At 42.4% G+C, this 24,397-nt stretch overlaps 1 protein-coding gene across 4 annotated transcripts in view; it reads left to right on the forward strand.

Annotated features, from left to right (window-relative positions):
• Positions 1-24,397, forward strand: part of MTA1 (metastasis associated 1) — a 174,678-nt gene that overhangs the window by 69,238 nt on the left and 81,043 nt on the right. For all 4 annotated transcript variants that reach the window (XM_045027526.1, XM_045027527.1, XM_045027530.1 and 1 more), the window contains exons 4-11: positions 1,785-1,911; positions 2,082-2,145; positions 9,255-9,372; positions 12,865-12,967; positions 17,403-17,502; positions 19,657-19,845; positions 20,214-20,288; positions 22,930-22,988. In XM_045027526.1, coding sequence (XP_044883461.1) covers positions 1,785-1,911; positions 2,082-2,145; positions 9,255-9,372; positions 12,865-12,967; positions 17,403-17,502; positions 19,657-19,845; positions 20,214-20,288; positions 22,930-22,988 — 835 coding nt within the window. The remainder of the gene's footprint in view (positions 1-1,784; positions 1,912-2,081; positions 2,146-9,254; positions 9,373-12,864; positions 12,968-17,402; positions 17,503-19,656; positions 19,846-20,213; positions 20,289-22,929; positions 22,989-24,397) is intronic.

Here is a 24,397-nt window from a genome sequence, read left to right on the forward strand (position 1 = left end):
AACAGGTAGGTTCTAGCCTGCCTTAGCCAGGCAGCACCACCGACGGGACTTTTAATGGCCTGGTCGACAGTGCTGACCAGAGCCGCCGCTACCCAGTCCCTTCCATTCCGTGACCCAGTTCGAAAACCACTGCACTCGAGGCATTGAGAATTATTTTGAGCTCCTCAGCATAGCACTTCTGTCTCCAAACTCTTTAAAAGATGCCTTTTCGTATGAGGATACATTGCTTTTGAAAATTAGAATGGGAGGGTTTTCAATAGCTCAGATTTCTTGTTTTCTAGACGCACTCAAATGTAAGCATGATGGGGATTTTCCATGTTTTCTTTTAATATTTTGTGTTCACTAGTTTTCAAACAGCTTGGCCTATGACTTGCTGATGTGTTTATGGATTACTGCTGGTGTATTGATAATGCCGGTCACCAGCCATTATATGAATTTTCTATTAAAACGGAGTTTACTTAAGTGAATAAATTGTGAAACCATGCAACTGTGACAGAAATGTAAATCCTGTGTTCCATTTCCTAGGAAAGTATTACAGTGTAAATCAGGGGTGTGCAAACTTTTTCTGGACCGAGGGCCACATTAGGGTTGCAAAATTGTATGGAGGGCCGGGTAGTGAAGGCTGTGCCTCCCCAAACAGCCTGGCCCCTCCCCCCTATTTGACTCCTCCCACTTCCTGCCCCCTGACTGCCCCCCTCAGAATCCCTGACCCATCCAACACCAGCTCTTGTTTCAGAATGGTAAAACAAAGTGAAATAAACTGTGTAGAATCTGAGAAGCATGTGATTTTTGCTAGTCTCTTTAGCAGAATGGCCAGTTTAAAACCAAATGTGCAACTTAACATTTTACAGAATTGAGATATTCCCTTTATATTCCTTGGTTTGGGATAATTTTGAGGATTATAAATGACTAAAATTTTTGTGTGTGCAGTGTTTCTATACAGCAGTCAGATTTGTGCATGTAAGTTCTAAGAGTAGGGAGGGATGAAGGAGTATTTCTTGGCAACAACTGTTGGAGTAAGCTGCAGGCATAAGATTGGTCAACCTTTTTTTGAGAGTAGTAGTATAAAGAGTTTTTGTTATGTACAAGATTTAACAGCTCAGTCTGCTACAATCCAAAAATTCTCCCATGACGAATGCAGAAACTGATCTGAATTCCGTAGAGGGGAAAATTTCCTCTTTTGCAGCCTCTCGTGATTGGATGCTGTGCCCTTTCCTAAAGTAGTTTGACTCCAAATGCTGTATCTAACATAAGTGAAAGATGTCACTAATGACAATGCCCTCTAGCAACCATTTCCCACTGGGACATTGTCTGGATCCAGTTGTTTTGCAGATAAGTTATGTATCAGTGTGGATGTAGTTTAGCATATAGATGTGAATTTGGGACAGTATATCTGTGGTACCAAAGAATTATGGATCAAAAAGTAAAATGGGTCATGACCATATTTTATAGGTCAGTCATTGAAATGGGGTAGCACTGCCTGCTGTTGGATATTAGTGGTGCCATTACAGTAGCTGGCAAGGGTGGCCCTAGGCATTTAGTTGGCATCTCCACACTTGTTCTGTGACTCTTCTTAATGCTGTGGTTGGTGTGAGCTGCCTACTGCAATGGGCTGCAGCTCTTGGCTGCAGCAGTAAGAGACAAAGAGGAAAATGGCTTAGGTACCATGTATTGTGGTTATTTATGGTTTAATTGTGGTCTTGTGGCAATACATTCCGATTGGCTAAGAGGTACCGTTTGCAATATGTGTGATATTAAGCTTTTTTTTCCCCTTGTGTAACTAGGGGAAATGGAAGAAGAGATGGAAAACCCAGAAATGGTTGATTTACCAGAGAAACAGAAGCATCAGCTAAGGCATCGAGAACTGTTTCTCTCACGACAGCTGGAATCTTTACCTGCCACGCACATAAGGTAATGACCTAATTCTTCTAGCACTGTTTAGTCAAGAAGCAAACAGTACAATATTAGTCCAGTATTCTTCCTGTGTAAGAATAAACTTTATGCAAAAGTTAGTAATGCCATTGTATATATCATAAGTTTAATATATTTTTTTCATAAAATGTGATTTCTTTCTTTTTTAGAGGCAAATGCAGCGTTACTCTGTTAAATGAGACAGAATCCCTTAAATCATATCTGGAACGGGAGGTATGAATCCATTTTGCGAATTGCAAAGCTTCACCGGGTTATTTTGCCACAGTTTAGTATTGGTGGCTTTCTGCAAGTAGCCCAATTAAGAGGTTTTCTTCTTTTCTCATTTCTGAGGTTCACTGGGTGTTGTCAGGGCCACTAAAAACATTAAGGTAAATAAAATTGTCTGGTTCTGCAATTTTCATTTTGCTGTAAAATTTTTTGTGGCTCTAGCAGGCAAAGCCCATTATTTAAATATATATTTGTGACAACACTAAACCATTCCTCCTTCTATAAAGAAAACCATACTTATTTTGTCAGCCCAGCAGTCTGAAAGTTCAAAGATTAAGATTCACCTGTTGACAGGAATAAACTGAAATATGTAATAGAAGTTGCTGCTAGCAACCATTATAGTTGAGACTGCAAAACAGTTTGCCCTATTTTTGCAAGGTCATTTTCTATAACTGTCTACTGAGACTGAAATTTTGGTTGGTATCTTTTCAAAGTTAAATTATTTCTGGAAGATTAAATCAAATCTATTCTTGAGTTATAGGAAAGTGGGGGGGGAATACCCCCCCTTTTTTTCCCCTAACCAATCTATTTTTAATGCAACAGCATAACTGCTAAAGCATCAGACTTGAAGCTAGGATTAGACTTTCAGTGGTAGTGAGACTCCTTCAAAAATTTTTATCCATTCTCCTTAATGAGGAGCATGTGCTCTAGTATGCCTGGGAAAGAGAGAACAAAGATTGTCAACAATTGGAAAATTACTTGTGAACAAACTCAGTGGACATCTGCTGAAGTTTTAGCCAGGGCCAGCTCCAGGGTTTTTGCCGTCCCAAGCAGCAGGGGGGATGGGGGCGGGGGGAGAATCGTGATCGGCAGCAGCTCCACCGCGCAGCTTTCTTCTTCGGCGACAGGTCCTTCCCTCCGAGAGGGACCCGCCGCCAAATTGCCTCCGAAGAGCCTGACGTGCCGCCCCTTCCCCTTGGCTGCCCCAAGCACCTGCTTGCTGAGCTAGTGCCTGGAGCCGGCCCTGGTTTTAGCAGAGGTCATTGGAGCCTCATCTCTTCTATGATATTAGTGCACATACTCTCTCTTTCTAGCCTGGTGGATGCAAAGACAGTTTGTCATATTGTGCACACTGAAAAATTTATATTCTTCTTTTTCTGATTTAAATGCACCTCTTACTATATTATTGATGCTGTAGAATATATACATCATAGGATATAGAAGCTATTTAAATTGTCTGAATTAACATTATATTGGAACCCTAGGCCTAGATTTTTGATAGTGACTCAATTTTTGGTTATCCAGATTGATTTTCAGGAAATGTTAAGCACCCACCCTCTGGATGTCAGGCCTATTAAAGATGTCTCCAACTGAATACCTAAAAATTGGGGCATCCCAAACCACTAGTATCTGCTTAAGATTTAGGCCTTGGTCCTTACTTTCTGGTATTTTTGTGAATTTAAACTGTGCAGCCTTCATCTTATATTAACACATTTATGTGTGTTTAATTTTAGTTACAATTGACATCTCTGAGCTGCCCATTGGTATCAACAAAGTTGTTGGAATTTGACCTGACTGTCTGGGAGCTTCATTTCAGAGATTAGCAGCAAGTTTTTCTTAAATTTTATTTATATGGAGAAGTAAAAGTGAATTTTGTATGATAGTAGTATTACAAACATCTGCAAGGGTGGTGATGTCCTTTGAGCAGACTTAAATGTTACATAAGTATGAGACAGGAAAAATCTATTGATTGAAAACATTATGGCAACAGCTGTTAACTTGTTTAAAAAACCAAAACAGGTCTTGCAAATTGTAAACTGGAATATGTTCCTTGATCAAGCTTCCTTATAAACACATTTCTAACCTACTTTAATACTTGTTTAATAGTCAGAAAATTAAATTGAATCTGATATTCATGTTTAAGTTTTTTTTTTTTTTAAAAGTGACTTACTTGCTGAATATTCAATTTTCTTTTCAGAATGTTAAACTAGAAACATGGCGAGTCTCACCTAAGGCTGCCAAATGGACAGGGTGTCAAACAAGGCCTGTTGAATTCAGAAAATGGTCACCAGCAGCAGGTAGCTGAGAAAATGCCAATTGAAAGCGCAAGCTTAGAAAGCCTAGTTAGTTTCATTATTTGATGATGATTAGTTGTTTAGTGCCCTTCGTCCTACAGATCTTGAGACTCTTTTCAAAGGAAAGAAGTATATTTATCCCCATTGTAGAGATGGGTAAACTGAGACAGGGGTGAACTAATGTGCCCACAGTCATGCAGCAGTTCAGGTGCAAATCTGGGATTAGAACCCTGGTAACTTTCCCTTTGAACTGTCAGAATTCTGGGCTGAGTGATGTTGGCTATTTTTAAAACTGAGCAGGCATTTTGGAAAGAAACTTCACACAATAAGAGGTTTCATGAAGGTGTTCTGTTACCACAGCAAGGACCTATTTTAGTGCTAACAAACTTAGTAGACGTAGAAGATTGAGAGAAATGGAGAGTTTTAGAAAATGTGTAGAGCGTGGAGAGAGCAATGAAAAGAAAGGGCTGAAGAGAGTGGGGAGAATAGGACACAATTGCCCTCCCATAAATTCATAATAGGTGGTGTAATACCTGCCTGTCCCTTCCAATCTCCTTACCTTTTTTCCCCCATCCCTGAAAACTACACTTTCAATTTTAAACATGGCACTGAAAAAGGAAAAACAGTGTCCTAGAGATCTGGAATCTGGCCCCCTCACATGGTTCCTGCTCCCGGGAGAGGTGGAGTCAGACCCAGGACTGTGTACCCGATAGTAAGTGAGACATACAGGCTAAACTTCTGGGGGAGGTCATGGGCAAAACAAAAGTGATCTTCAGCTGGGTAGCGGAGGATTGCTTAGTTACCCCTTCCAGTGGAAGGTTTTGTTTAAACTCCTTGGGGCAGGCTAGCACGGACACCACTGCTGGTTCAGATTGCATTTGGAAGAGGAGAAGAATAAGGAGGAAGCCAGGGGGAGAATCTGAATTTACTGTAGTCGCCCATCCCAAAGAGGTTGGGATGGGAACACAGAACCACTTACAAGGGTGGCAGAAGCACTTAATCTAGTCTTTCCTCCTCCACTCCACACGTTTTATGTCCCCAACTATTTCATTGCCTTGCAAGCATGCGTCCAGCAGCCTGGGAGAACTTTGTGCCATGGATGGCTATCCAGGCTGCTTACTAGTCTGTGAATGGCCCTGAAAAGGAAAAAAAAAACCTGTAGTATGTTTCAAATGTGTTTTAATTGAGCTGGCAAAATCCAATTAGCAGACTGCCAAGGCAGTTAGCTAATTAGTATTTCTGACTTTAGATTAGTTGGTTCGAATTCCCAACTGACCAATATCTCTTGATTTCTCTCTTTTCCTTAGAGAGATTGGGGGTGAGGGGGAGAATATCTTCTTATTGGAGTAACTTTTGCTACTGAAAGAGGCATCCTTCATGCTCTATGCAAGCTTGAAAGCTTGTGTCTTTCACCAACTGAAGTTGGTCCAGTAAAAGATCCTCAGACCGATAACAGCCACAATAACACTGCAAACAACAAAATATTTTCCTGTCCATGTCAGCCATTTTTTTTCTGGCCATTTCTCTTTCCCTACTTTTTCTGTAGATTCCTTTGGCTTTGGTCTTTGGCTAATGTTACTGACAAATTAGGGTGGGGTCAGGGTCAGAAAGGAACATTCAGAACACATGTGCCACACCTCATTTTCTTCATAGTTCAGTTCTAATTTCAGCAATCCATTTTGATTTTTTTCTCAACATGTTGAGCATAAATGATATTTAAAATTTTTTTAATTTTCTCTTCTCTTCCTTTCAAGCAGTGTTGTGAAAGAGGCGTATACAGTTTTTACAGCTAAAATGAGCACAGACTTTGTGAAAGGACTATGCCATTTCCTATGTAGGTTTCAGTGTAACTTTTTCCAGCATTTTGACTCTTCTGGAGATGGTCTAATGTGACTTCCACCACCAGGTGGTGAGGAGAGTCTAGCTGGCCTTTTGAGGTTACGGAACTCTCAGCTTCCCTGCAGTATTCTTTGCTTTTGGACTCCAGTAAGAATGAGACTACATTGCTACAAACTTAATTCCATAGGAGTAGTTTTTTGAAAAGCCTCTTTAAAGAGCAGCATACAGCAGAACTTGTGTTCTTCCTAGTAGTGTCTTAGAGGAAAGGTGGCAGGGGCTTTGCACCACCGCTTGGGGCAACAGGCTCCCTTGCACCTTGCTCAGGGATCCCAGGTGTCCATCTTCCTTCTAATGGCTGAGAGGAGGACCGTAAGTCAAGACACTTTTCAATATTTGAGATCTTTATGTCGATGAATCTGCTACTAAACTTAAGAAAAACAGAACTTGGCATATTTCTTTTGGGAACAAGGATGAGAACAGTAGAGAGGGTTGGGTTTTTCTTCCTAAACAGAAATGGAAAGATTTTATTTTTTTAAATATAAATTTGTTTGGATGTTTCAGTAAGTAAATATCTACATTCTCTAGCCAATGAAATGTACAGTAGCCAACTTATTGTTAGAGGGAAAGGAATGTAGAAGAGTTACAACCGGACAGTAAAAATGCAAATCCCACATGACAAACCATTTTTTCCAAGGCTAAAGTTTTAAAAAATGGATGCTTGGAGTTGGCTCCTGGATCAGAGATCTGATCTTCCAAAGTGGTGAGCACCCAAATTCTGCCAATAGAGGTCACGGGAGGCCATGGTTACAAGGCACATCAGAAAATCTGTCTGTTTATTTAGGTGCTGAAATATACAGCTAGAAGCCTTTAGACTCCAATTTTTGAAAATCTTGACTGGAGAGACTTTATAAATCAGAACTGGAGTCTGTGTTGTAATAGAATTCTGCACGTACATTCTGCCTATGCCCTACTGCTGACATGTCCCCTCTTTCCCTTATTGGCAGGGGTGGAGGGTAGGTGGCAGAAGAGGTGGCAGAACCATCTCACTCTAGCAGAGAGTTCATCTGCACAAGCAGTATTCTTCGCTGGCCATCTCACTGCTTTAAGGAATGGACTGGAGTATCTGGCCTCCTGAGCTGATAGCATGACATGCTACATTGCTTTGCTTGTGTATTTGCTGGGCAATCTGCATGAGAATGATGACTGTTACACTAGATATACTAAAAAACAGGAGTACTTGTGGCACCTTAGAGACTAACAAATTTATTTCAGCATAAGCTTTCGTGGGCTACAGCTCACTTCTTTGGATGCATAGAATAGAACACACAGACTGGAGATATTTATACATACAGAGAACATGAAAAGGTACTCCTGTCTGTGTGTTCCATTCTGTGCATCCGAAGAAGTGAGCTGTAGCCCACGAAAGCTTATGCTGAAATAAATTTGTTAGTATCTAAGGTGCCACAAGTACTCCTGTTCTTTTTGCGGATACATACTAACACGGCTGCTACTCTGAAACTAGATATACTGCAGCGTTAGGCCTGGTCTACACCTGGGAGGCGGGGTCGAACTAAGGTACGTGACTTCAGCTACGCGAATAGCGTAGCTGAAGTCGAACTACCTTAGTTCGTACTTCTTACCTGTCCAGACGCCGTGGGATCGAAGTCCGCGGCTCCCCCGTCGACTCCGCCACCGCCGTTCGCGGTGGTGGAGTTCCGGAGTCGACGGGAGCGCGTTCGGAGTTCGAACTCCGAGAAGTCGAACGCTACCTGTCGACCCGGCGGTAAGTATGGACGTACCCTTAGAGATGGATACTCTGGGGCTGAAACACAAATAAAACACTCGCATTTGTAATACTGAGACATGCAAAACAAAACCCCCCTTTACTTTTGTTTGTGGCAGTACTGACTTAATAACTGACAAGATGGTGAGCCTAATTCTCATCAGCACTAAAGCTGCCTTGCACGGCTCTGGCATCAATTACATTTACACCCACACTGCAGCCCCTTTATACTGTCAGAGTGATGTAAAGCGCCATTGGTGTGCATGAGAATTAGGCCCAATATTCTCATTCAGATTCATATAGGCCCTGCTCCAATGACTATTCAAGTCCAATGGGAAGGTTCCCATTTTTGTGAATGGAGCTTAGGATCAGGCCTTTGTTAAGCTCCAGCATCATGCTCCATATTGTGCAAGACACAAAATAAGACTATTAACAGGCTTGGAGAGTTCAGTCTAAAGTGGAAATAGGATGGGTGCTCCCTCTGCTGCAGGAGATCAGGATGGACTCTTTCCTTGCTGTAGAGACTATTCAAAAGTTTAAAGTTCTTGGATTTGGTAACTGGATACTATTATTATTGGAGCAATAGAATACAGCAGGAAAACGAAAACTTCATTGATCTTTTCTTGTCAACCTTGGATGTGCCTGTGGTATGTGTTTGCACAGTCAAGTGGGGCTCAGGAAGCAGAAGTGACTTGCAGCTGTAAGCCTTCAGGCTACAGTAGTCTACCATGTGGCTGAATGTGTGTTGTGACCTAACAATGGTTTCTTCTGTTCCTTGGGCTTGTACAACGTATTGTCCTCCATTGAGTCTCAAAGTGAGCTGGAGTGCGCAATACCGCTATTCAGCAGCACTACTTTATTTTCCCTATGTATGGGCTCTATCGATGGGCAGCAGGGAATGGTATATTGTGTGAGGAGTCCACATACCCTCACAGTGTAGGTAGATGCCAAAGGGCTCATTGGTTGCTCTCTGGAATATTGTAAGGCAGTCGCATTTTTAATTGCCTTAGCAGTGCCATGTGGTGTAGTCTCCTGTGAGAGGAGGAGAATTCTCCACCATAGGGTATTAATTTTAATGGTTTTGTTTAGATCCTTATACGGTGTATGTGTCACTTTTTTCTGGGATGTTAGTCTCATTATGGTGTCAGAGCCTCATTTGCATCACACAAGAGGAAATTGTGCTCATGTTAGCTATAATGACTGTATATATGTTCCTAAGTAAATTAAGCCATTTGGAGGAGTACCGTTTTATTTTCATAAGAAAGTCATAGTATTTCATTTTGTTTTTTTAAGACTGGGGTTTGGTACATAGTTCATCCACCTGATTAAAAAAAAACAAATCTGTAATCAAAAACTGGCCACTAGCTACCAATAACATTAATAATGTTGCTTGCCTTTTGTCTTTGTTTTATTTTTAGGATTTCTTCTTTTATTCACTAGTGTATGATCCACAACAAAAGACTCTTCTGGCTGATAAAGGAGAGATTCGCGTTGGAAACAGATACCAGGCAGATATAACAGACTTATTAAAAGAGGGTAATTTCCATGATTTCATTAGAATTGTCAAGATACCATGTTGAAAATGGCTTTTGTTTTGTTTTGTTTGTTTAATGGACTGTTGGCTCATGGGTTATGGAATCTTTCACTTCTAGGTCACATGATGGGAACTATGTCCTGGTTTTTTAGAGGCTAATGTGGTGTGACCAGCTGAAGGCAATTAGTTGGGTTTCAGTCCAAGCTCAAGTGGGCAGTTGTCCAGGTCATAAAAGCTCTTGAAACAAATTGGATTAATTGGTTCCGTCTGAGCCTCCTCTTCTTCTTCTTCTTCCTTTTTAATTTTTATTTAATTGAGATTTGCCTTGGGGAGCCCAGATTTTCACCACGCACATGAAAGGTGTTTTTGTGTTCTGAATCAACCCTCTCCTCACACCAAGGGTCCTTCCCAACCAATCACCCATTAAATACTGTCTACCCATTACTCCTGGGTGCCCACTCCCAACAGCCATCTAACCACCCATCACTTTTGGCTGAGATCATAGAATATCAGGGTTGGATATTAGTCCAACCCCCTGCTCAAAGCAGGACCAATCCCCAACTAAATCATCCCAGCCAGGGCTTTGTCAAGACTGACCTTAAAAACCGTTAAGGAAGGAGATTCCACCACCTCCCTAGGTAACCCATTCCAGTGCTTCACCACCCTCCTAGTGAAAAAGTTTTTTCCTAATATCCAACCTAAATCTCCCCCACTGCAACTTGAGACCATTACTCGTTGTTCTGTCATCTGGTACCACTGGGGACAGTCTAGATCCATCCTCTTTGGAATCCCCTTTCAGGTACACCACTACATCGATATAACGCTATCTGATTTAACACAAATTTGGATATAACGCAGTAAAGCAGTGCTCCAGGGTGGGGGGCTGTGCACGCCGGTGGATCAAAGCAAGTTCAATATAACACGGTTTCACCTATAACGCGGTAAGATTTTTTGGCTCCCAAGGGCAGTGTTATATCGAGGTAGAGGTCTAGTTGAAAGCAGCTATCAAATCCCCCCTCATTCTTCTCTTCTGCAGACTAAACAATCCCAGTTCCCTCAGCCTCTCCTCATATGTCATGTGCTCCAGCCCCCTAATCATTTTTGTTGCCCTCCGCTGGATTCTTTCCTTTTTCCACATCCTTCTTGTAGTGTGGGGCCCAAAACTGGGCACAGTACTCCAGTTGAGGCCTCACCAATGTCGAATAAAGGGGAATGATCATGTCCCTCAATTTGCTGGCAGTGCCCCTACTTATACAGCCCAAAATGCCGTTAGCCTTCTTGGCAACAGGGACACACTGTTGACTCATATCCAGCTTCTCATCCACTGTAACCCCTATATCCTTTTCTGAAGAACTGCTTCCTAGCCATTGGGTCCCTAGTCTGTAGCAGTGCATGGGATTCTTCTGCACTTGTCCTTGTTGAACCTCATCAGATTTCTTTTGGCCCAATCCTCTAATTTGTTTAGGTCCTTCTGTATCCTATCCCTACCCTCCAGCGTATCTACCACTCCTCCCAGTTTAGTGTCATCTGCAGACTTGCGACGCTGGAACTCTCACCTATAAAGCAGGAAATCCTTAATCACTCCTGGCATGAACTGTGTTCCAGGACAAAGAAAATTGTGGAGATTTACAGCTGTCTCCTGATGCATGTAAGGGAGAGGGAGAACTGTAGGAATTATTGTCCCTTTTCCTGCAGGCCCAAGGGAAGGGAGCTGGAGCTCTGGGGATCTTTGCTTTCCAACACTCTCAGACCCTGAAAGAGGGGAAGCAAAAAGATATTCACTCTTATCCCCTCCAGCTCTCTGTCTGGCTCTCTTTCCCCCCCCCCCCCAGGGGGGGTGCCTTCCCTTCTCCAGAGGGGGAACAGCTGCGAACCACAGTGCAAGGATCTCCATCAAATCTTCTGATTGTGCCATTCTTCTGGTCAGAGGTGAGAAGTAACATTGGTGCTTTGATCTGTGCGTTGCTGACATTATCTAGCTTAGTTTTAGACCAGGCAGAAGGGGGTGGATCTCAGATCAGGGTTTCTATTTGCTCTGCTTGGGAAACTGGCATGTTTTAGCTGCAACTGGGCTAGCCTCCGAACATCAGAGGAGGACGAGTTAGCCTTTATGGGCCACCCTCTCCACGCATTGGGACAACAGGGCTAGGGGGAAGAAGAATCTTCAGATCTTCTGTAGAGAATAAAAGGGAGGCCAGTGTTCACTGGGCTGGGAAGAAAAGAAACTATAGAGAGGGAAGGGTGGAGGAAAAGATTTGCCCAACAGTGTGCTGATGTCCTTCATACAGCTCCACTCTGCCCCCCCACCCCTCAGATCAGCTGATGAATGTGTGTATTTCTGGGGCTGCTGTGTGTGGAGGAGTTGTGGATTTGGGGGGGACTAGAGAGAGTGTTTGGGATGAGGGGAGAGAAAAAAATGGGAGGAAGAAAGATAAAAAATGTGGGGGAACAACAAGGCAAATGACACAGGGAAGGTGGAAGTAAAAGGTTTAATAGAGGGGGGGAAAAGAGGTACACTAATATAGAGACTGTAAAATGTGGCAAGCCTTAAAGTGGAGGAGAAGTGAAGGAAGAATAGCAATGAAGATGTGCATTTAAAAATGTATTTAATGGCCAAATGAGTATGATACTCGTACTGTGTGGAGTATCAGAGGGGTAGCCGTGTTAGTCTGGATCTGTAAAAAGCAGCAAAGAGTCCTGTGGCACCTTATAGACTAACAGGCTTATTGGAGCATAAGCTTTCATGGGTGAATACCCACTTCGTCAGACGCATACTGTGTGGCAAGATCCCAATTTCTCAGCATTCTATTATCATTGTCAATCATATTGTATGTTTCAACTTTTGCTTCCTAGTATTTCCAGGGGTTGCTTGGGTCATTTTTAGAATGGAAGATAGTGATGATATTTAAGAATACATTTTTGTTTAAAAAATATTAAAGTATGCAATATCTTTCTATAAACATAACATATTAAGCATATAGGTCAACTTTTTCTGCATGACATGGTGAAAAAAGTTGTTCAAACTGTCATTGTATTGCTCTTTTGGCCCACATCCCCTTATCATTGATCAGGTGACCATATTGTCTGGGCAGCAGTTACAAGTCCACTTCTCCATGTGCCATAAAACTTGAAAATGAACATTATTATGGAATAGTGTGGGTATGAACAGGCTTAGAAAAATTTACCAGACATCCTGACTACTAGCCAAAGCTGATCCAGTGTGGTCTAGGGACACAGCTGTGGTGAGAACATAGCATATATCTTTCAATAACAGTGGCAGAGCAGATACACAGCTATCTGGGATGCAGTTGCCACAGGCAAATGGGTGAAAGGCTTTCCAGCCACGGCCACACAAACAGCAAGATAATGTGCTTTAATAGACCAAGGGCCTGGCAGTTACATATTTTTTGGGTGGGATGAAATACAGAAGAAAAAACTTTTATTCTTTCTGAAAGCTGCTATGCCAAAACATTTCTAACTTGCATTTCAACCAGGTGAAGAAGATGGAAGAGATCAATCAAAACTTGAAACAAAAGTTTGGGAAGCATTTAATCCGCTAATAGACAAACAGATAGACCAGTTCTTGGTGGTAGCACGGTAAGAAAATTTGGCCTTTCCTTGGGGAAAAAACTAAAGAACTTTAATTTTTTTTTGGAGGGTGGGGGATGGGGGGGAGGTAAATTTTGGTGGTTATTTCTTGTTTCACCTTCTCCTGTCCCGAACCCAATGTTCATATTTTCTCTCTCTCTCTCTCCTCGTATGAACTTTTTTGGTTGCTGGTTCACTTGCTCCTTTTTTAAAAAGGTGTGTTTCGCTTGCCTAAATGGAGTATGTGACTTGAAGTGCAAGATATGAGACTGCATAGTTGTTCCCAATCTGAGGCAGAAAATGCAAATAAAATATGGGAATTATGGACAACCATATCCTGGGAGTTACTTGAAATACCTATTTTAACATTTTGATGGGAGTGTGGTAAGGATTTTCAAATAGCATTGTTAGATTATGCAGATGATGTAGATGCAATGTATTTTGGGGCAAAATCTTCAAAATCTGTACAGTTAGTAGATATTGAAAATGTACATTTTTCCAGCTAAAAACCCCACCCCAATCCATGATGATTTTATTAAAAAAAAAAAATCTTGATCTCATTACTCTGAAATGTTTTCATGAACATAGCATATATTTGGAAGTTTTTCACAGTAGAACCATTAGGCTCCAATTTAATTCTGTGAACGAAAACTTAATTGTAAAATGTTAAATGGGTGAGGATATCAAATTTCTTCTTGTGCCTATTAGGTAAGTTTACAGAACTGTCTGAAAGCCTGGAAGGAAAGGGGAATGGGTGAAATAATTGGAGAGAGAGGTGTGGTTAGTGAATGGACTCGGATGTCATTGGATGTTGAAGGGAGGAGAATGGGTGGAGTTACGAATTGTTAGTGGAACTTGGGGTATGTCTGCACTACGAAATTACTCCGATTTTACAGAAAGTCAATTTTTGAGAACAGATTGTATAGAGTCGAGTGCATGCGTCCACATTAAGCACATTAATTCGGCGGTGTGCATCCATAGTACCGTGGCAAGTGTCGACATTCCAAGCGGTGCACTGTGGGTAGCTATCCCGCAGTCCCCGCTGCCCATTGGAATTCTGGGTTGAGCTCCCAATGCCTGATGGGGCCAAAAATTTGTCGCGGGTGGTTATGGGTAAATGTCATCAGTCAACCCTCCCTCCGTGAAAGCAATGGCAGACAATCATTTCGCGCCCTTTTCCCTGGATTCCCCGAGCAGATGCCATAGCACGGCAAGCATGGAGCCCGTTCAGCTCACTGCAGCAGTTATGAGCATTGTAAACACCTCACACATTATCGTGCAGTTTATGCAGAAGCTGAAAACCCTGGCGAGGAGGCGATGACAGCGCAGTGATGAGGACATGGACACAACTTCTTTCAAAGCGCGGGCCCCAGCAACGTGGACATCATGGTGTTAATGGAGCAGGTTCACGCCGTGGAATGCTGATTCTGGGCCCGGGAAACAAGCACAGACTGGTGGGATCGCATAGTGTTGCAGGTCTGGGATGTTTGCCAGTGGCTCCGAAACTTTCGCATGCATAAGGGCACTTTCATGGAACTTTGTGACTTGCTTTCCCCTGCCCTGAATCGCAAGAATACCAAGATGAGAGCAGCCCTCACAGTTCACAAGAGAGTGGCAATAGCCCTCTGGAAGCTTGCAACGCCAGACAGCTACCGGTCAGTCAGGAATCAATTTGGAGTGAGCAGATCTACTGTGGGGTTTGTTGTCATGCAAGTAGCCAATGCAATCACTGAGCTGCTGCTATCAAAGGTAGTGACTCTGGGAAATGTGCAGGTCATAGTAGATGGCTTTCCTGCAATGGGATTCCCTAACTGTGGTGGAGTGATAGATGGAACCCATATTCCTATCTTGGGACTGGACCACCAAGGGAGGTTTGAGGGGAACCCGGGCCCGCCCTCTACTCTGGGTTCCAGCTGAGGGCCCTGTGGTTTGCAGCTGTCTATAGTGCCTCCTGTAACAGCTGCAACCCCCTGGCCTACTTCCCCATGGCCTCTTCCAAACACTTTATCCTCACCACAGGACCTTTCTCCTGGTGTCTGATAACGCTTGTACTCCTCAGTCCTCCAGCAGCAGCATCTCTCACTCTCAGCTCCTTGCGCCTCTTGCTCCCAGCTCCTCACACACGCACCACAAACTGAAGTGAGCTCCTTTTTAAACCCAGGTGCCCTGATTAGCCTGCCTTGCTTGGCTGCAGGTGTTCTAATCAACCTGTCTGCCTTAATTGTTTCCAGAAAGCTCCTGATTGTTCTGGAACCTTCCCTGTTACCTTACCCAGGGAAAGGGGACCTACTTAACCTGGGGCTAATATATCTGCCTTCTATCACTCTCCTGTAGCCCTCTGTCCTGACCCTGTCACAGTTGGCAGACAATGCTAAAAATCAAAGTTTCAAGTATCTGGGCTCCAGACTCTGGGTAAAGGGACGATGAAATTAGACCTTGGATAATAAATGCCTGGCTCAAATGAAGAGAGAGAAGTGGTGTAATATGTGACAGGAGGATACCAATAAGATTAAAAGGGAAAATCTATAGAATTGTGGTGCATCCGGTTTGAAAGTATGGCTGGAAGTATTGGGCAACACAGAAGAAAAATGAGCAAATGATCGCATCCACAGAAATACAAATGTTGAGATGGATGAGCGGTGTAAACAAGAGAATCCACATGAGGAATGAGTATGTTGGAGACAAGCTCAAAGTAACACTCAGAAATGGAAAAAATGAGGGAGTGCAGTGTCATGTAAAATGCAGCCCTGACAACTATGTGGATAAGCATCTAACAGATCAAGACTGAAGGAAAAAGAGGCCAACTCAAAAAGAAATAGTGGGATGTCCTAAAGGAAGACATGTTAGCATATCGTGTGATAGAGGATATGGTACTGAAGAGCGCTCTTTGGACTGAAGGACTTGTAGAGTGGACACCATTTGATGCAGTTAGCACAAGCAAGAAAAAGCCTCAATGAAGGAATTTAGGGAACAAACAAGTGTGTAAAGGGAAATAATTCTTCTAAAACAAAATACCAAATGTTGTTAAGAAGCAAGATGGAAAGGGCTCATACTCATCTCAAAGTGCACAAAATGGTTTATTTTCCTGATTCTTGAATGTGCCATTGAATGGAACTTTCATCAATATTTTAAAAAATGACTAGCAATTTTTCCTTGTCCAGTTTGAGAGAGCTTAAAGTGCTAGACTGAGTGCTTAGACCTACCGAGGAGCCAAGGGTTGACCTCAGTTGGCTAAATTGAAGTAAAAATGTTAGCTTGTATCTCTACTACAGAAAATGTCAGGGTTAGCTAATGCTTGTTTGTTGTTGGCTAACATGTTTTTTCTTATCTAGTCATACCCTTTCTAATCCTGTGCGTTGTGGCTGAGCTAAGTTGAATTCACTGTGGAATTCATTGGCTTTAGTAAGTTTTGTGGTGTTCCTCCCACAGCATTTCTACTTTCTTTGAGGAGTCTGAGTAGAGAAGCAAAACTTATTAAAGCAAGCGCCTCGGACACAACACAATGGATTCTACTGGAACAGTGAGAGGGAGGAAAATCGAGAACAGATAATTGGGGAGTAACAGCTGGTGGGGAGTAAGGGGAGGCAGATTAGGAAAAAGGGGAGAACAACCTTTATATAAAAATATGCTTCTTGCTAAGACTCCCACCCATTGATATAACTGAGAAATTTGGAAAGACCTGACAAGCTGGGTGTGACAAGTGGTGAATGTGAATATGGTGAAGGCTGGGAATGAGGAAGGTCATGGGAATTTGGGGGGCCTAATGAGTTTTTGTATAATGGGCATGGTAAGCTGGAGAGGCTGGCATGAAGAGTTGGATTGCTGTCTCCCTCCACCGCTGCCCCTCTCCCCCAAAACTGTGCATGTAGGACATACCTGGCAGAATGTGAAACTGTTTAAATGTGAATAGACTGTCTTCTGAAACTTTCTTAGAGGAATGATAATTGGATCACTGCTGTCCCTCCTTCCACCTGTTATCTTGGCAGCTATCTCTTCTCCTTTGTGCCTTCAGTTAATTAAAACCTGCTCTTATCTTCATGGAAAAGGTTTTGATGTGCCGGAAACCTGATGTAGATCAGGTTTCCAAGTTCAAGGCTGACCTACCCATATCTCTTGAGGGGTGGGGAGACAAGGATGCATCCCAATGTGATCCTGGAGAATTTCTCTCTCTCCTTGTGTCTCCTGCTATGCATGAGCATAACTTAGGGCCCTGTGAGCTAAGCAGAATGAAGCATATGTAATAGCAAGCCACGTGATGAAAGGGATCTCTGGCTCAGAGCCGGAACATAACAGTAAGTCCTGATATGAAGTAATGGAGACACAAAGTAATGGAGACGAATGCCAGAGCTGTTCACTGTGAGCCTGCTAGCCTCAGAAATAGTGTGTGTGGATTTTCCTGTATTCACTTTGCATGCAAGGTTAATGTTCTCTTAATCCTTTTCAGCTCTGTTGGTACATTTGCCCGGGCCCTAGACTGCAGTAGTTCTGTCAGACAGCCAAGTTTGCACATGAGTGCTGCTGCAGCTTCCAGAGACATCACACTGGTAAGATTAAGAGGATTTTGAGAGAAATGTAAAATATGCACCTCTGCTATGGCAATAGGCACATGGAAGGATGGGAAGGTGGATTGTGACTGAAATTCAGCTACTGCTTTTGTAAAGGTGCAATTAGATTACTGCCAACCCGTTTTTTGAATTTTATTGCAATGTTTTCTGCTCAGTGCTTCTCAGTCATCTCCTGTGGTGTACACACACTAAGTAGCTGTCTTGAAAACAATAGATTAGTTGGCTGTGTGTAACATGATAGCTTTGAAACACTGCATCCGATCAATTCCAAAAAAATCAGGGAATATTCTAGCCATCAATGGGTGAAAAAGATCAGAACAGAAAACTTGGCTATCAAATATGTTGTTCCCTACTAGTGTTTGCTAAATTTCAGTACAGCCTGTTCCTTCTCTATATTGAGTTATTTATAACTAGGGCCCTACCAAATTCACAGCCATGAAAAATGCATCACAGACTGTGAAATCTGGTCTTTTGTGTGCGTTTACCCTGTACTCTACAGATTTCACGGGGGAGACCAGCGTTTCTCAAATTGGGACCCAAAAGGGAGTTGCAGCGGGGTGGCAAGGTTATTTTAGGGGGGTAACAGTATTGCCACCCTTATTTCTGCGCTGCCTTCAGAGCTGGGCAACCGGAGAGAGGCGGCTGTTGACCAGTTGCCCAGCTCTGAAGGCAGTGCCTTCATGCCATGCCATGCCATACCATACCATGCCACCCTTACTTCTGCGCTGCTGCCTTCAGAGCTGGGTGACTGGTGAATGGCGGCTGCTGACTGAGAGCCCAGTTTTGCAAGCAGCAGCGCAGAAGTAAAAGTGGCAATACCATGCCATGCCATCCTTACTTCTGTACTGCTGCTGGTGGCGGTTCTGCCTTCAGAGCTGGGTTCCCAGCTAGCAGCCACCGCTCTCCAGCTCTGAAGGCAGCACCACTGCCAGCAGCAGCACAGAAGTAAGGGTAGCTGTACTGCAAACCTCCCCCCCCCCCCCCAATAACCTTGAGAATTCTTTTTGAGGTCCTTTTTGGTTCAGGACCCCTACAATTATAACATCTGACATTTCAGATTTAAATAGCTGAAATCATGAAATTACGATTTTTAAAATCCTGTGATCATGAAATTGACCAAAATGGGCCGTGAATTTAGTAGGGCTCTATTTATAATAAAGTTCACAAAGTGGTGGTATTGTAAAACATTACTTATATCACAGCGATTAGTATTTAATGAGACAAAAAAGGAAAATTCAAGCTGTGTATCAGCTTCCTGACAGCGAGATGCATGAACTTATTGAAGAGTCTCCAAAGGAAAGTATTGGAAGCCCCAGTGCTTGGATTATTTCAAGTGAACAGGACAAAGCACTGTAGAATAAATTCATAATGCACAAAACTAAGAACAGTTAAGGTTCCTAAGGGCAAATAACCTGTAACTTAAAACCACCGGAAATAGAGTAAAGTCTTCACCCTCTATCATCTCTCTCACTCATCACATCCCTACCCCAAGCAAATCATCAGTTATCAACCACAGACAAGCTTAACTCTGCCCTAGTTGGTGTGGTTTTGATTGGGGTGATGTTTGCACTTTGGAACTTCAACTGTTTGTAAGGGATTTTTGGTTCTATATTAGGTTGCAGTTAGTAAGGTGCATTGATATTTTTTTGTTTTGTTTTTTGTTTAATGTAGTTGCTATTGATTGTGAGTAAAAGAAGATGCACAATAAATTTGAGTTTGTGTGGCATGTCCTCAAAGGCCCCCTCACCCCTGCTTCATCCATAGATGGAATCTAACAGGGCTTTCCCATTTGCAGTTTCTATGATTGTACCATTTCATTATGTTTTTACATCTAGTGACTGAATCAGATTACTGCTTGGGAGTAGATGAGTAGAAATTATGGATACATGGGATCAACTTTTCCAAAAAAGCACCATTACTAGATGACCATAGCATCCATTTACTAGTAATGAATGGTCAGCCTAGGACTGGGGAAGTTCTTACTAATGTATAGTAGTGGAATATTTTGCCCTGCCCCCGATTATAGCATGTGGGATATGTATAACACATCTGATTCTTGTCACTGGTTTCATTTCTAAGCATTTTATTATTTGCCCATCTTCTGTTAATTTTATTTTTTAAACTTCTGTTTAGTTCCACGCTATGGACACTTTGCACAGAAATGTCTATGACATTTCCAAGGCGATCTCTGCCCTTGTGCCACAGGGTGGGCCAGTCCTGTGTAGGGATGAAATGGAAGAGTGGTCTGCTTCCGAGGCAAATCTCTTTGAGGAAGCACTGGAAAAATATGGAAAAGACTTCACTGACATTCAACAAGATTTTGTAAGTATAAATTGAGGCAGTGCAATGTAATTGTGCTCTGCTCTGGGACTTCATCTCAAACAGCGTCTGAGCTAGAGTGGCACTTGGCCTTTTGTTCCTTGAATGGCCTGAAGTGGAGCCAGCACAGCATGATTTTACCTTCCCTCTGCCCCAGTTCTGAAGTGAAGGCACTGTACTTGAAAGGCATTTATTTTATATGGCCACCAAGAATGGTTGGTGCCCCTAGCAGGCACTGACTGCCTTCCCTGTTAGGAGGAATTATAGTCTATAAAACACTTAGCTGAAAGGCTTCTGTCAAAAGATTCTTGTGAATTTCAGGGAGACATCAGCTTTTTGTGATGACTGTGGCTTTTTCTTCATATCCGTAGCTTCCATGGAAGTCCTTAACCAGCATAATAGAATATTACTACATGTGGAAAACTACAGATAGATATGTTCAGCAGGTAAGAGAGATTCAGCACAGCCCATTGAATTTTAAAAGGAGCTGCTTTTGTCTTTAAAGGAGGAGTATTGCTGCTTTGAACTTCCCATTGGGAATTAGTCCAGCAGGTGGATTTCATAGTGCTCCAAAGCACTAGAAATATCTCCCTTGCCACAGAATTCTTCAGCCATCATATAGAAGTCTGGGAAATATGTGGGGTTGCCATGTGTGTTCCTATCACGTATGCCCCATAATTTCCTGCCTATGTTAGAGGAGCTTTCAAATGACTCTTTGGAATTTGTCTCAAAATTGTGGGAAGGGGAACAAAACTAAAATCTTCGTATGTTGCTGTATTTAAGGTCAGCATTAATTTTAGCAGGAAGTTACCCAGGAATTTCTGTGTGAGAGGAGGATGGTGTGTAAAACAGCCCTCCATTGACTGTTCCTTACTTCGGTTCTCCAGCCTGGGAGCCATGAGGAGGCAAAGTGGTTGCTGTTCATATGGAGGTGGTTCCGTGCAGTTGGAGTATTGTGGGAAGAGGTGGATGCCTGGCATTCCTTAACTCTCACACTTACCAGCCAGTTTTGGCCACTAGTTGCGCTCATTTCATCCATCTTTGTCTAACTGTGAAGATAAAGGTGATCCCTTAAATAGAATACAATACAGAAACACAAAAATGGGTTCTGTAGAAATCTGGTTACTGAAAACTAGCTGTAAGAGTTGGGTAGAGTGGCAGAAAGGTTAGTTGCGAAGGAAGATAAATGTGGATCAGTGTAGGTATTTCTGATATACCCACCACCATAATATTTAGAAATACAGCGAGGAGTCTGGTGGCACCTTAAAGACAAACAGATTTATTTGGGCATAAGCTTTCATGGGTAAAAAACCCCCAAATAAATCTGTTTGTCTTTAAGGTGCCACCGGACTCCTTGTTGTGTTTGTGGATACAGACTAACACGGCTACCCCTCTGATATTTGACATATTTAGATCTAATACTCTTACTCTATTTTACAATCCAGTTGTACTTGAGAGAAGAGTACAACAGTCATATTCTGCTAACTCTCTCCAATGGAGACTTTGCCTGAGGGTAAGGATAGATGACTGGCCCATGTGTATTTGGCCTGGAGTTATGGCCCTGTATTGCCACCTTTACCATCCCTTTTCAGAGTAGAACACTTTCATGGTGGTACTACAAATGGATCAGACAGATTACATAATGAACAAACACACACACTGTATCAAATGCTTTTAACATTGACATTCTCAGCTCGCCACTGACTGTCCAGCTAACTCTTTCTGTGAGGAAGATGTAGACTCACTCCCTTCCAGCAAGATAAAGCGTTAAGCACTTGGGACAATGAAAGAAGCTGGTGTGATGGGGAAATGTTGACAGGAACCTATCCTTTTCTTTCTCTCCCCACTGTGGGCACCACTGGCACAGTAGTTGGCTGCTTCTTTACTGCTATGTGTGGCTATCATTATGGGGATAGATACTAGATAGGCACACTTTCCGTGTACTTCTGCTAAGGCAGATGCTTTGAGGGGAATCTGCTTGTCTCCTTCCTTTTGTAAGGTACTCCTTGATTATACAATGAAAACAGCCCCCTGGAAGTGGGGGCAAGGTGGCTGTTCTCTGTGAGAAGTCTGTCAACCAATGAAAATTGTGCTGCCCACTCCCTAGTTTATTAGAGTCAAAATTGTGTATCTGTTTGATCTCTTGTGTATCACTGGCCACTAACACTACCCTGCACTGCACACTGAACCCAACACTTTGATCTAATTTCAGCTATTACAGCCCATAGCAGACTAGACTGTCAGAGAATAGGAGGCACCAAGGTGCACCAGTGCCTGAGTTCCCCGTAGTGTTAGGGAAATGATTGTGAGATATAGCCAGACAATCCTGGCAAGTGACCTGCAGCCATGTGTTCCAGGGCAAGGTGAAGAATCTCCAAGATCACTGCAAACCCTTGGGTCTAGCCCTTGATCTTAAAATCTCCAATGTGTGTGTTTCTGCTTGATTTACAAACTGCAGATCTTTTGTTTACTAGATAAATGATGTGATAACCCTATGCTGCAAACTTATTTTGGGAAGGTCTCCAACAAAGTTTGTATATGTTATGGAAACAATGCATGTTTCCATTCCTTTGATAGATGCTATGCCTATCCTATGCATGTTATCTCCTTTTTGAACAAAAATCTCTTCACAGTTTTTGAAATGATGCAGCTGGTCAGGAGAGTGAGTAAATAAGATGTTGTACCAGTTCAGATACATTCTGGTTGGGTATGAGCTAACAAGGAGAAAAAGCCCAGAACGCTTAAGAGATCTTTCTTTGAACACACACATTGCTGTTGGACTAAAAGAGGATGCAACGAGTGTCCTTTATGAGAAGTTGTCTGACTGTGGTTTTGGAAACGGATTGGTTGAAGTCACAGAAGACACTTTGGTTGACTCTTGATGGCTACAGTTGATTTTCAATGGATATTTCTGTATCAGAAAGGGAATACATGACAGCTGCTAATGCCAAGAAGTGAATTTCATTCCTGTTCATTAACAGACTTGTAGGTGCTAGGGGTTGAATTGCCAGACTCCCAGTTAAAATGGTGTGAACATTTGTCTTTTATTTTTTGTTTTTCACTTTAACTTTCTCTTTTGTGTTTAAGAAACGATTGAAAGCAGCGGAAGCAGAAAGCAAGCTAAAACAAGTGTATATACCCAACTAGTAAGTATCTTTCCTTATTGATGAATTTCCCATTTCATTATGGATGTTTTATATAGTAGCATTCTCCTTTGCCTGGCAGTATGATGCATTGATTTTATTTGTAAAACTGAAATAGAGCAGCCATCAAATATCCATGTCAGAAGAATTAACAAACTGGATTATTAAATAGGTGAGTAAGGAGGAATTCTGGTTTTGAAGAATAAATTAGCCATCAGTCTAACTTGGATGTATGTTCATCACCTGGAACCTGTACCCAATAAGTCTGCCATCTGTTGAGTCCAATGGAAGGCATTATATTGTAACAGACTGACCAGAAAATGACCATCTATAGCTATTTTTTACAGCCTACTGGCCAGTGGAATGAATGCACATGTAAATGATATGTCTAGCCTTTTAAGTGTCTGAGTTGTGTGTTTCTTACCAAACACATTGGGCGAAATGATGGCTGTTAAGAGCCAGGGGAATGCATGGAGCAGGTGCTGCAGAGGAAAGCTTAATGCCTCTTGTGCTCTGGGTGGAGCTGACTAGGAGTGCGCATCCACTGCTCTTCCTAGTGCAATCATACTGCTGCTTGCACATGAATGGAAGGCAAGGCCATGCTCCTGTCTTGCCAGACCACTTGGCCAAGGAATGCTTTAGACAGTGCTGGTGAGCTTCCCCCTTGGAATCCCAAGGCTAAGGTTGCCTCGTGCATGGGTGCACTGTGGGTGGAGGGGCTCTGTGTGTTCTCTTCACCCCAGTATAGCACACTGATACAGGGTTGGCCATAACTTGGCCCTTAGAATTTTTGAGCCTTTTTAAAAAATACAAAATCTTTTTTGACAGTCTTATTTTTCACACAAAATATGGATTGGTAATTTTGTTAGACTGGGAGTGTAATGGACAAAAAGGGGTAGCTAGTAGTTGCTGAATAATAGGTCTCTTCCTCCTCTAGATTTTGTTGGCTGGGAGATGACTCCTAGAAATGGTGTTTCCTAGTGCTTTGTTTAATTTAATTCTTTAAATCCAATGCATTGGGACTTCTGCCACTTCCCTTTGGAATCTGTTCCACAGCGTAGTATAAATTACTCTTAGGAATCTGCTTTTGGATGAGGAACTCAAATTTTCCCTTTCTTAATTTCTTCCCTGTACTTCTAGACATACTCCCATGTGTGCTACCCTAAATAATTCCTCTCCCTCTTACCCTTCAAATATTAAGAACTCTTTTTTCATGTGTCCTTTCAGCCATAGCTAAATCAAAATTTATATATTGAGCTTGCAAGTCGATCCCCAAATCCCTGATCATTTTTGTTGCTCTCTTCTGAATTCCTTGCAACATGCCAATATCAATCTGTTAACAGTGTCCAAAATAGAATGTAATATTCAGAATTAAGTTGAATAGAATTTTTCTCCCATTATTATTCAGTGGT

Source organism: Mauremys mutica, chromosome 8, assembly GCF_020497125.1.
Source record: "Mauremys mutica isolate MM-2020 ecotype Southern chromosome 8, ASM2049712v1, whole genome shotgun sequence".
NCBI classification, from domain to species: domain Eukaryota; kingdom Metazoa; phylum Chordata; order Testudines; family Geoemydidae; genus Mauremys; species Mauremys mutica.